General features: G+C 35.9%; 1 protein-coding gene across 6 annotated transcripts in view; it reads right to left on the bottom strand.

Annotated features, from left to right (window-relative positions):
* The window catches only part of TENM2 (teneurin transmembrane protein 2), a 1,239,558-nt gene that overhangs the window by 140,298 nt on the left and 1,085,190 nt on the right, over positions 1–14,070 (bottom strand). For all 6 annotated transcript variants that reach the window (XM_051978860.1, XM_051978861.1, XM_051978862.1 and 3 more), the window contains 2 exons: positions 11,898–12,093; positions 2,486–2,587 (listed from right to left, as the gene is read on the bottom strand). In XM_051978860.1, the coding sequence (XP_051834820.1) occupies positions 2,486–2,587; positions 11,898–12,093 (298 nt within the window). The remainder of the gene's footprint in view (positions 1–2,485; positions 2,588–11,897; positions 12,094–14,070) is intronic.

The following is a 14,070-nucleotide window of genomic DNA, read 5'->3' as shown; positions in this document are numbered from 1 at the left end:
AGATAAGACATGGCGCCTGGCCTCATTGAACTCGATTACTTGGGAGGGAAGGGTAAAACACAAATAAATAACTATGACACAAGATATTACATCATCAAATACATTAGAGGGCTGAGTGTATTCAAGATCTAAGAGGGAAAGGTTTCAAGAGATCAGGGAAGAAGTGGCATTAGTTTGTTGTTTGATAAAAGTAAGAATTCACCACTGGGGAAGAAGGATATAACTGGTATTAAGCAAATACAATGTGTAAAGTTGTGGAGGCTGGAGAAACTAGTGAGTGTTTATGTGGGCTGGGCTTAGTCTGACTGAATTGTAGAGTTTCCAGATGGAGAAATATAACATTAAAAAATGGAAAAGAATGGTGGTTTCAGATTGCACTGAGTCTTGAATACTAGGCAAAGGAGAGTAGTAGTAGCAGCAGTAGCAGTGATAGTGGTAGTAGTAGTGGTGGCAGTAGCAGCAGCAGCAGCTACCTATATTTATATATCGCTTTTAAGTTGGCAAAACACTCAAAATTATTTTATTTTATGCTCATAATACATCTGGAAGGTAGGAATTAGTATCATTCCCATTTTACAGAAGAGGAAACTGAGGCAGACAGGTCTTTCTGACTGGGCCCAGGGTTCCATAATCTGCATATAAAAATAGATTATTCTAGTTGTAATATGAAGGCTAGATTTGGGGGTGAAGAGATAGTCCAACCTATTTTTGACAGTGTAAAAGAGGGAAGTTTTGTCCTTTTAAAAATTCTCTCATCTCAGTAAAATTAAACTATAAGAGAAATCCTGTAGATGATATTAAGAGTTCTGCTTTGAAGCCTCCAATGCCCAGGACCTTCAGAATGGACATGCCATCTGACAACCACCATATTTACCAGGGAAATTTAGGGATCTTGATAAAGTCATAGCTTTTGTAACATTTCAGTTTTCCTCTATTCTTTGTGCCTTTGGACAGGATGTGGGCTCACTGGTAACGTGCAATGTAAGAAATGATGCCTTCTTTCCCTGTGTTCAGTCTCTCTGAATTTTGTAAATTTCTTAAGTTCTTACTGAATTGTTCCTGTAGGAAGTATACGTAGGCCACATTATTTATGAATCCATCACTTCTATCTGTTTCAAATGTGGGCAGCAAAGTGCAAAGCATTCCATGAATCTTATTAGCATTTGTAATTTGTCAATAATTTTCTCAGCTCTGTTGGTAATACTTAAAAAAAAAAAAAAACAACCTTGTCCTCTTACTATCTAGTATTTACAGAGACTTCCTATTATTTTGTGATTCTTTCTTAGAATATCTAGAAGGGCAATGAATAGATAATAGGGCCATAGGAGCACAGACTTAAAATAGGGATCTGAGATTAGGTTCCCTGGTGCTAAAATCAGTCATTTTCCCACTGAATCCTCCCCTTACAGAAGAGTTGCAGAACCTAAGGCATAGAAATATTGGGTAACTTGCAAAAGTTTCACAGAACTTGGAGAGTGATTCTTAAATACTTTGATCCTATTCTTGTAACTTGTATCTAAACTAGCCTATGATTCTTCCAAGAATTTAAAGAGCCAAGTCATTCCTAGGTATAGAGAAGTGCAGATGAATTAATAACACAACTGAAGAATAATCCTACAAGGTAAATCATGTTTCCTAGATTAAGAGCACGGACAAGTAGAATGAACAAAATTTACTAATATAGAGATGCTTAATCTTCCATTACATGGAAGTTAATGATTATTACAAAGGAGTGATGGTAATTTACTCCCTGCTTTTACAGGAAACATACCATCTCTTTTTTTAAAGGGAATTCTTCTTCTCTATACACCTTGGCATCAAGGATAATGGCCCTGCTTCCATGGGGTACCTTGGCCAATTATAATATATCAAACTAGACTTTTAGCCAAGGGGAAAGATCCTGAAATTCACATAATATATCAGGAGCCACAGAATCTCAGAGCTAGAAATTATCTTAGAGGTCATATAGTCAAAGGATCCTTGATTAGAAATTTAGAGTTGGAAGGGAATTTAGGGATCATTTTTTTTTTTTTTGACAGAGGAGGAGTCTGAGACACAGAGAAATTAAATGTTTTGCCCAGAATCACACAGCTAAAAAGCAGAATTTGAACTAAGGTCCTCTTGTCTCCAAGTCTAGCCCTCTATCCATTTCTCTGTATGCTTCTCAATCTCCACCTAGTCAGGGATTCTATCTATAACATTCTTGACAAATGATCATCATATTATTTACTGATAGACTTTCAGTAATAGGAACTATTTCCCAAACCAGCCCAGTTATGATTTGGGATTCTTTTTTGTTTGCTAGTAAAATTTTTCCTTTTAAAAGGCATTCATCTGCCTCTCTCTATCCTCTACTCTTTACTCTTCATTCTGCCTTCTTTGACTCTAGGAAGGCTGGCCTGTATCCCCCTTAGACCTCTCCATTAGGACATAAAGAACCCCATAGAAAAGCTGAAATCTTGTTTTTAAGCCTCATGACAAATACCTTTAGCACAGTCTGCTCCATGGAATCCAGGGAAGCAATGACACACTCCAGAAACACATTCGCCATTCCCATGACAATTACGTGGACAATCCTGCACTGAATCTGAAAGAAAGAAAAACTCAATGATTTCCTTCTGCAGTTGGACTTCGATGAAATCTGATCTCAGTGTGATCTCAGTGGAATAACACACTTTTTAAAAAAAAGATATGTTAGAGATATCAATACTAAATCCCAAATGTAGTTAGTTGTTAACCACTGGTTCTCTATCAATAAAAGCTTTAAGAAATATCAGTATTTGAAACTCCAAACTTACAAAAGAGCTAAATTAGGGAGTAATTACCTACACTATCCTGGTACCTAGTCCCAGCTCTGGCACAGAATTGGATTTGAACAAGTTCTTGTTAATTGATTATACAATCAATTAAACAAATATTTATTAAGTGCTTATTATGTACAAGACACTGATAAGAGAATGGCAAAACAAAGATAATAGCTAGCATTTAAATAACATTTAATTTACAAAGTGCTTTATATATATTGTCTCATTTTATCCTCACAGAAATCTGGGAAAGTAGGTGATATTATTATCCCAATTTTATAGTCAAGGCAACTAAGGCAGGCATAGATTAAATGACTTTTTCCGGGTCATACAACTAATAAATGTCTGAAATCAGATTTAAACTCAGATTTTTTTGGTACAGTTCTAAACACAGCCCTGATTTTATAAGAGAATAAGACACCACTATCCAATGGGGGAATTAGTTGTCTGTATCAGAAGTGGGGAACCTTTTTTTCTGCCAAGGGGCATTTGGATCTTTATAACATCACTTGCAGGTCACATAAAATTATCAGCTTATAGAACTCAAGCAATAGGAGGTTGTTGTACCTAGCTATCAGCCCATCATTGCCTGTAGTTATCTTAGCAAATGATTTAAGGCCTGCAGGCCAGATGTTCTCCACCCAATCTATATAAATATACATGGGTATGTAGGAGGTATGTGGATAGAGAGTTAGTCCCTGGAGTTAGGAAAAACCTGAGTTCAAATCTGATCTCAGACATTCATTGGCTGTGTCACTTAATGCTATTCACCTCATCTGTAAAATGAGCTGGAGAAGAAATGGCCAGCCACTTCAGTATCTCTGCCAAGAAATCCTAAATAGAGTCAGACACTACTCCAATGACTCAGCAATAACAACAACAATAAAAATATAGTTGTCAGAGAATAATGGGAAAAGTACACAGGAATAATCCAAAGTTCTTTGAGAAATTTGAAAAAGCAAAAATCACTTCCAGCTATGGGGACTGAGAATGACTTTCTAAAGGAGATAATATCTGAGTGAGATGAAAATACCAACTGGATGGGATTGAGTGGATTAATTTTATTTATACAGGATGGTTAGGGCAAGAAAAGGAGGAGCTAAGTAAGTACTATCTGACTGGAGCGAGGAACTTTAAATATTTTTGATAGGCAATGAGAAGCCACTATGGATATTTGAGTAGAACAATGTTGTTGTTGTTGTTTTTAAAAATTATTTTAGGTAGATTACCTAGTTATAGCTAAGTACAATTAGGGAAGGATTAGGTTAGATTCTGGAACACCAGTTAGGAAGCTGTCAAAATATTTTTGAAAAAGTGGGCAAGAGTATGAAACCTGAACCAGAATGATTAGTCAGCATAGAAGGGAAGGGAGAGGGTAGATATAAGAGCTATTATAAGGGTACTATTCATAGTATGTTGCAATAACTAGATGTGGGGGTGACATTTGGGGGAAGATTTAATGATGGCACCAAGGTTTCGTGTTGGGGTCGCTAGGAAGTTGGTGATGAAGCCAAGAGACAGGGAAATTAGAAAAAGGCGGGGTAAGAAAAAGAGAAAAAAACTTTGGGAATGAAGATAGCAAGTTTGGTTTTTGATATGCTGAGCTTGAGGTGCTGGTTGGATATCCAAAAGAATGTATGATGCCCAGCAGGCAGTGGGAAATAGAGGATTGAATCTCAGGAAAGGCAAGGTCTAGAGATAGAAATTTGGGAATCACCTGCTGAGAGGAAAAAATTGAAGCCACAGGAATAGGTGAAGTCACCAGCAAAAATAACTCACACTTGAAGGATAACAAAGCATTTTCTTCCCCACAGTCCTCTGAAGCATTGCAAGCAACACTTACAGATGAGGAAATTAAGGTTCATTTCCCACAGTCATATGGCTAGTTTCTATCGAAGTCAAAATTTAAAGCCAGGTCTTCTGACTCTAAACTCAGCAGTCTTCCTACTGAAACACTACTTCTCAAAGAAGAAGGTGAAGAAAAAGAATAAAATAAAATGATGAGGATTTATTACCAATTCAATATGTGTTAGATGAGGCAGGAAGGTAGCACAGAGGATAGAATACCAGACCTGGAACCAGACAGACTCATCTTCCTTTATTCAAATATGACCTCAAATACTTACCCCAGGTAAGCCACTTAAAGTTCTTTGCCTCAGTTTTCTCATCTGTAAAATGAGCTTGAGAAAGAAATGGCAAACTATTCCACTAACTTTGTCTGAAAAATCCCAAATGAACTCACAAAAAAATAGACTGAAACAACTAAACAATAAAAACGACAAAACCCTCAATGAGGGAGCAGCTAGGTGGTGCAGTGGATAGAGCATCAGCCCTGAAGTCAGGAGGACCAGAGTTCAAATCTGACCTTAGACACTTAACACTTAACACTTCCCAGCTTTGTGACTGTGAGCGTCACTTAACCCCAACTGCCTCAGCAAAAAACAAACCAAAAAAACAAATAAACAAACAAAAAAAAAACAACCCAAACCCTCAAGGAGTTTGTAGTCTATTAGGGAAAGATGAGAAATATACATATAAGTATGCATAACATATGCAAGGTAATTTCAGAGAGGTAGCATGGTAAAATAGGTAAAAATTTTGAGTTCGAGTTCTATTTCAAACTCATATTGCACTGACGGTGTGACTTTAGGCAAGTCATTTAACCTTTCACTTCCTCGGGCAGTCGTCTTAGACCATGAGTTGCAAAGAAGGTACTACTCTTCATTGATAAAGGAAGTTGTCTCCTAGTTGGGAGCTCTCCCTATTAATAAAATTCTAGGTCTGGTATCCAAAATAACAATTGGAGGAACTAATAACTTAGTGGGAGGAGGAAGTGTGCATTCAGGAAATGGCAAAAGAGGCAAAAGGTAAGAACTTTTCAGGGAATGCTTCTATGTAGAGCCCTCAGGAAGGATAAAAAGCTGGCAACGAAGAGAGAAAAGGAAAAATAAGAGGCAGAAAGAGAACTATGAGCTATAATGTTACTGAAGCCTGGGAGAAAGAACACATAAAGAAGGAAGAGACTAGTCATTTGTCAAATGCTACAAAGAGGTCAAGGATGATGATTAATTGCTTAAAAATAAAAGTCTCACTTATAATAAGTTATATATATTAATCTTCCATTTCTGGAATCTCTGATTTCATTGATATAATAGAAGTTCCTTAAGGACTGAGATTATTTTTACTTTTTCTTCGTATCCCTAAGGTGTAGCACAGAGTAGTACATAGAAAATGCTTAATAAATGTTTGTTGTTTGATTAATTGGACATTCTTCCAATAGTAGAGATTGCAACAAGTCGTGCTTTTTCATCCTGATGATTCATGCCCAGCCAATGCATTGGTGAGGTGGTAAAGCGAATACAAAGTTGCGACTGGAGTCAGAAAGAGCTGAGTTAGAATCTGATCTCAGATACTTACTAGCTGTGTGGGTTTGGGCAAGTTACTTAACTATTGATCACCTCATTTATCTCATCTACAAAATGGGGATAATAACAGTACTTACCTCATAGAGCTATTTAAAGAACAAATGAGATGATATTTGAAAACATTTAGCAAAATGCCTAACAAAGGCACTGATTAAAATTTATGATTATTACTGTTTTATCATTTCATGGGCAACAATGTGGCCCTCAGGCTATCTGCTATTCCTTACTCAACTGAACTTCCTCCTTCCTGGAAGACATATTTTATACTATTTGACTTATCCAAATCACCACTGTTCAAAATATTACAATCTACTTAGGCTTATCACAATCTTTCCATTGAACTTTGGGTATAGTAGGGAATCACACACAGAGAGAAAGCTGATTTTCTGAAACTGTGTGAATATTCTAAGACCTGCAATCAAATAGCATGATGGGAAAATTAACTGGTATTAAAATGATTGTGTGTGTGTGTGTGTGTAAAATACAGTGTGTGTATTTTAGGGAAGAGCTTAGGATCAGAGAAAACATAATTTTCTAAATGCCACCCAGTTTGCTCTTCTCCTCATATTTAACTATAGGGCTAAGTACACTGTTTACCTATAGGTTCTATACAAGACATACATGGATAAACTTATTTAACAGGCTGCTTAGTTTAGCCAATTGCTAAACTGGTTTGAAAAGCAGGTATTCTTTATCTTTTTTTTTTTTTTTTTTTTTTTTTTTACGATGAGAATTGTTGGGTCTACCACTTTTGAAGTGATGATGGATTTCCCTGAGAGGTTTCAGAATTAACAAAGTTATCTTTCACCATCTTGGAGGAATTCAGAGAGAAGAGAGGGTCCTTGGTTATAGTCTTCCTGGAGAAGCAACTTTTTGTAGATGACAAGGTGTTGATTGCATCAAGCCCTGGAAATTACAGGACTTCTTTAATAAGTTTCACAATTTCTTTAAAATATACTTCAATTTATGCAAAATTTCTTAGGAATATATTAATTACAGAGAACAAAGATTGCCTATCTTAGTCTACAATTTAGAGACAGCTGTTAATATTAGTAGAAAACACAGCCTGGAATTAGAAAAACCTTAATTCCAATCCTGCCTCAAAGATTAGATTTGTGGCTTTGTTTGTCTCAGTTTTTAAATGTAAACTGTAAAATGGGGATAATAATAGAATCTACTTCTCAGTGTTGTGAGAATCAAACAGAATGATAATATTTGTAAAGCCCACTTATTGTTGTGCCTGGTACATGGTAGGCACTATTTAAATGCTTATTCATTTATAAAAAAAGTTCATCTCTGATCCAACTTATATGGCTATTTCATTTCAACATACACGTTCTACTTCTGACAAAATCTCAAAAATGAACAATTCTTTTATTTTCTCATATCAATTCAAATCTATAGAAGATTAGGAATTTTATTTTAAAAGCTCTTTTTTGCCTGGAGTTTGGATGCAGGCTATCAGTGTTCAATTCCTAAGTTAAAAAAATGTGGGTATTTAGGTTTCAAATTTCAAAGAAGATGAAAAGAAACTACTAGCTGCCATGTCTTCAATGTGACATTAGCTGCCTCTTTGGGATTCAGGTACATTGGCTTTGCCATGTTGTATGAAAAACTATAAAGCTTAATTTATCCTAATGGAGTCACCTGAGAATATTAAAAGAGATTTTTCTTTTAAACTTAATTTCCCATTTACTCCCACCTTGGACTGTAAGACCAAAGCAAGCAATATCACTTTCTTTTCATAGGGCATCTCACTTGTGAGTTCTCCATCAACACAGGATTGCAGTTTGTAGCTGGCAATTTAATCATCATCTGATGAATAGATTTATTCTTTCAAAAATTAGGCACGCGATTTGAGGATTTGTAAAACCAATCTTTCCTCAGGTTAATTTCACACAGAAATTCTTTGGTAGTATCTCTGGCAAGCACCTTATTAGTTATATGTTTCCCATTTCTCTTCCAGAGGTAAGCACCATGCCTGGTTTATAGTAGGTGCTTAATACATGCTTGCTCACTTATCAACCTTTTTGACACCATCTAAAACTTAGAGAGGGTGACAGAGAAGCTACATTCCTGAAGCCAAACTTGTTCCTATCCTCTCTGGGGTCAGCAACAAGGCAAGGAGAATCCTGTGCTTTGTGCTGCCCTAGTTCTGACTAAAGAAACTGATGGCAGCAGCATGACTTGTATGGAAATGTGTTTTGCATGACTAAACATGTATAACCTATGTCAAAATGCTTGCCTTATCAATGGGGTGGAGGGAAAAAAGGGAGGAAGATAATTTGGAACTCAAAATTAGAAAAAAAAGAATGCTAATTGTTTTTCTATTTAATTGAGAAAAAACAAAATATCTTTATTAATTTATTTTTAAAAATTTAAAAAGAAACTGGTAGCAGAGAGGGAGGTTATCTCCCCAAACCCAAATAATTTAATGGTATGTTTGGAATGCAATTCCCTTTAACCTTCTGAAGAGGGATTCTTTATTTTAAAAAGACATTTTTGATGTCATTGCAGTTCATGAGTGAAAAGCCTATTGAATTCTAGTGATTTGTTAAGATTAAAAGGAACTTTCTTCACTCTGCTGTTATATCTTGTTTCTATCTTCCCTTCCCCATTTACACAGGACAATTTCATCTGGGGAGCACAGCAGTACTTCACATTAATCTGAACCAGAGATCATGCCCTGTGACACTTAATCTTTTCAGCTCTGTACTAAAAAGAAGTTGTGCTGTCTTGATGGTGACTGTATCCTCACAAGGTCCACAATATCTAGCAAGAAGGAACTACATTTTATATTCTACCCTGGCCATTTTCTTATTATCCACCCTGATGCCATCCATATACAAAACTTCCCAACCTCCCATCCCTTCTTTAACTTTGGAATATTGATCTGACCAACCCTGCACTAAGATTTGTGGGACACCATGAAAATAAAATGCTTTGTCAACTTTAAAGCCTATAGAAATAGAAATTAAAAGTATTGAGATGGATAGTGCATTGAAGAGAGTAAGTCTTGAGTTAGTAAGATGAGAATTAGGTCTCACCTCTGACACATATGGTTGGGTGACCCTGGCAAGTCACTTAACCTCTCAGTGCCCTAGGCATTTCTCTAATACTCTAATTTACAGAGCTGGCACAGATCTGCATTGGTTGAGCAAGTTTCCTCAAGAATGACCTTTCACAAAAGAAGCTAAATCACAGAATGATCTAAAATAAAAAATGAAAAAAAAAATTCTATTTCTCTGAAACTGTAGTCTATCTATGGAATGAGTCTACTCTTCTCTCTGGAGCACATAAAGGATTTTTCCGTGAATTCAAAGGCATATTTAATGTGATTAGTAGTTAACACTTATCTAACATCATTTCTTTTGTTTCATATCACACTTTCAGCTCCCTGTTCCCTCTTGATGGAGAAAGTTCCGATAATAATACTTGTGAGAGAGAACCTCTGAACGGAATTAAACACTGTTCTTTCCTCCTTATTTTTGCCAATTACTGTCATTTCTCTATCTATCCAACTATTAGACCTGTTACCTTTGACTTTCCTTGTAAGATAGCGCAGACAAGGGAAATTCTCCTGGGATTTTGTCTCCAAATAGAAAAAGTAAAGGTAATGGACTAAGGAAAGAAGGAAGGAAAACATTTATTAAGGCCCTACTATGTGCCAAGCAATGAGTGAAGTGCTTTACAAATATTACTTCCTTGGACACTCACTAACAACCCTGTGAGGATGCTATTATTAACTCCATTTTAGAGTTGAGGAAACTAAGTAAATAGGGGCTAAATGACTTGCTCAGGTCACACAATTAATAAGTATCTGTCACCTTTTAATTCAGACCTGCCTTACTCCAGGCCCAGCACTCTATCCATTGTGTCACTATTACTACCCTTTACTAAGGATAGAAAAATACAATATGTAGCTATAAGAGCAAAGTGAATGAAGAGATGAAAGACTTTATCGAGATAATTCTACTCCCAATCAATGTTCTTTTAAGGTTATTAAAAAAACAGAATAACAAAATAAACAATCTGTATAGAATTCAACTCTCTAAATTCACCAGAAAGTTGCTAGGACTCTTATTTGCAAACCCAAATATAAATAGATCACTGTGTTTGAAACAGATGGGCTCATGGATAGGTTTCATCTTCAGAGGACAAGAGAGTGACATTGATAGGCATGTATCATACTTGTTTCTGCTGCTAAGGAGTTTGTTGACCATGGGCTTACTTACTAATAACTTGTCTAGATTTGTTTCAAATCCTGCTCATCAGCATTGGTATGTATACTATATACTTTCTTGATATAAACCCAGGATTACTAAAGGGAAATCATTTTACAACACACTCTTTGCATATATAAGGATCCTTAACCCAAAGCAAATTTGTTTTATTTCTGTTGTCTCTATTAGATTTTGGTTTTAAATTGGTCCTGTATCAATTCCTTTGGTGAAGTTCTTATCTCTTTATGTGACCTTGCAAGTTTTCCCTTTCTGTACATTGTTTCCCCTGCCATTCCCTCTCCTTCCCCCCCTCCCCCAGCAAAATCAATTAACAAAAGAAATTGAAGCTCCTAACTGATCTGGAAAATTCCAGTAAGGAAAGGGAACATTTCTGCAACCTAAGTACTGGGAATTTTCCTATAATAGAAGAGCTAGGGGCTAACTTCAAAGCTCAGTTGTATATGTAATATTAAGTGTGTCTGGTCCTGAAACACTGAAATTGTGGCCATTAGAAAGGAAATGTTTCCTGAATTAGGAGTCATCTTATGTCATTCAGGAAGCAGATGGTGCTTCAGGAGCCATGGGATTGGAAGACCAGGTCTTAGCCATGCTGTGAATTAAAAAGCATTTGTGAGAGATGACTGAAAAGGCTTGTCTTCTGCGTTTGGACATTTGCAGATGGCAAAAGTCATGAGAAAGGAGATATTTCTTGGCTCAATAAAAGGCAGATAAAACAGATTATGAAATTTATAAAATTCATGTACATGGATGGATATACATTAAAGTGCTCGTGATTGGTGCTAATATAGAATCTTAAGAAATCTGTTTGGTCTCTTACCCCTGTTTTATGGATTCACTGAAGGGCTCTTAAAGAAAGGTATTATGCCCAGAGTTGAGAGATGGAGTGTCTCATGTGTAGCAAGTATGCTAGTGTCCCTCGATCAGAATACTTGAGAAGGGGGGAGTGGCAAGGTGTAGGAAGAATGGAAAAGAAAATATGTGTATTTAGGTACAAGTACATTATGAAGGGCCTCAAATAACAATGAAAATATTTTGTATTTGATTTTGGAAGTCATAGGGAACCACTGGAATTTATTGGCATTCTCTCTCTCTCCTTTCTCTCTCTCTCTCTCTCTCTCTCTCTCTCTCTCTCTCTCTCTCTCTGTTTAAGACATGGTGAAATCTGGACTTTAGAGAAAAAAATCATTTTGGAATTTTCAGAATAATTTTTCTGATGTTGTGCCTCCCAATTTTTTAAAGGTAATACCAGCTCATTTGTTAAAAAAAATCATATATACTTTCATTTTGTTGTGGTTTATAGAGAACAGCTTTTTGTGATATGTAAAAACCATAACTACTTAGGGAATATATCTCATGTCAAATAGATAGGGACATTAACTCTAATACCCAAGGAGTAAGGTAATGAGATCCATTCTTATACATACCTAAGACAACTGTGTTGAAGGAAACCATTTCTTTATCTTTGCCATCATTGTAAAAGGCCAGGTGCCATAGACCTACATCCAAATACTGTACAAACACAGCTTCATTCTGGACCAGTGTCTGGATGCTCCGGCGCTCCCGGGGAGACTCTACCACACTCCATTTCTCTTTGCCATCCAAGCGCTCCATAAAGTCATACTGTTAGAAGAGAAGGAAACTGCATGTGAAATAGATGGATCCCACACGTCTAATGCCTCTTCTTCCTCCTTCTCTGAAAACCAATTAAATATGTTTGAATACCTAGAATATATCCAATATTGTGGAGATGTGATGTTGCTGATGATGTTAATACTATTTGACATTTGATTAAAGTTTTAACGTTTGCAAAGTATTTATATTTAAACAAAATAGTATTCTTAAGGAGGAATTTATAACCTTGTAGAAGATATAAAATGCTTAATTACCAACTACCAAAAAAGGTCCAATAGTTCAAAACATGGAAAGATCTATGTAAGTTGGAATGAGAAGAGAAAACTTAATGAAGAAATATGATTTGACCTAAGCTTTGACAATTAGATAGATTATGATGGGTGGAAGAGAAAAATAAGGTAATTCCAAATGGAATAAAAACTATTCCAGGTAGAAGAAAGAATGTGAGCAAAGACATGAATGGAGAAATAAGTTTTGTATGTACAGGAAACATATAGGCCACTATGAGGAGAAGGCATTGCATGCTGGGGAACAGTTAGACTTGCTGTGGAAATCAATAGGGAGTTCTTGGGGATTCTTGACCAAATGAATGATATGATGAAAGGAGTATTTTAGGAAGATGATTTTGATAATGTCAGACAGGACAGATTAGCAAGAAAGAAGATAATTCAAAAAAATCATTGCAGTAATATAGCGATGAAGCAGATAAAGGTGTGGAGTAGACCAATGGCATTGGGAATATAGATGGAGAGCATCAAAATTTGAGAGTTTATCTGGGAATGAAATTATAGAACTTGTGACACATTTTATAAATGAGATTCAGGAGAGGGAAGATCAAAGATCTTGGTTTCTAGCTGGGGAGTTAGGAAGTAAGTGCTATAGGCTATAATAAAGCAGCCTTCTGACCACCATACTATATCATTTAATATCAAAGACATGTTGAAGCATTTAAGGGAACATTTTAAGCATTCCAATTTTTGAATTTTTTAATTAATGCAAATTCCCACTATGGGATTAATTAATTTCTCTCCCTACTCCCTTTGTTTCCCCAAAGTGAGTATTAGTCCAGGGATGTTTATGGAGTTCGACCCCAAATCTTTTTGGAAACTTCCTAGGCAAGGTAAATAAAGTAAGAATGGGGTTGGCTCTCTTGTTTTAGTGGGTCAACTAGAAATAGTTTTGCCTCAGGAAGGGACATTTTATCTACAAAGAGTGAAAGTTATATATGTGTTTAGTTTCTTCCTAATTAATTAATTATTAGTCATGACTGAAGGTAGGAGGCTGGATTTTAAAACCTGAGATAAGTGACCTAAAATAATAATAATAGTAATAATAATGATGATAACAGTAATAAAATGATGATGATGATAGCTAGCACTTATATAGACTTACTTTGTGCTAGATGTTCTGCTGTGCAATTTACAAATATCTTATTTATCCTCACAACAATCCTAGAAGTTTGTTGCTATTATCTCCATTTTACAGATAAGGCAAAGATTCTGTTTTCTCAGACTAGAAAGACATTTTTTCCTAAATAAATGTCTTAAGATTCTTCTGAAGAAGCTACATTTCCATAAATTATTTTTAGTTAGAAGAATCAACATCACCTCATTGCTGCCAAAGTAGGAAAGGACTTCATTTTTTTTTTTTTTTTTTTTGGTCTCAGATATCACCCCTATTAGGGAACTTGTAAAGAATGAGATTACTCTATGATTGGACTCACCAGCCAAGGACTATGAAAATCACATTAGATACAGGGAATACCCAGTCCTTAACTAATCAAGTCACTTTTGGGGAAAAACTCAATACATAGATATTGACATTGGGGAAAAAATAGTGTGTGTGTGTGTGTGTGTGTGTATGTTGTCCTTCATTCTCAAAGAGGACCAAAATAACATTATTATGTTAGAATCAGGTTACAATATGTCCAACAGGGGCTGATCAGCCCAATATGAATTCAAAATG

This window comes from Antechinus flavipes, chromosome 2 (genome assembly GCF_016432865.1).
Source record: "Antechinus flavipes isolate AdamAnt ecotype Samford, QLD, Australia chromosome 2, AdamAnt_v2, whole genome shotgun sequence".
Classification (NCBI taxonomy): domain Eukaryota; kingdom Metazoa; phylum Chordata; class Mammalia; order Dasyuromorphia; family Dasyuridae; genus Antechinus; species Antechinus flavipes.
The sequence above is the reverse complement of the archived record's forward strand: the minus strand, read 5'-3'. Positions and strand labels throughout refer to the sequence as shown.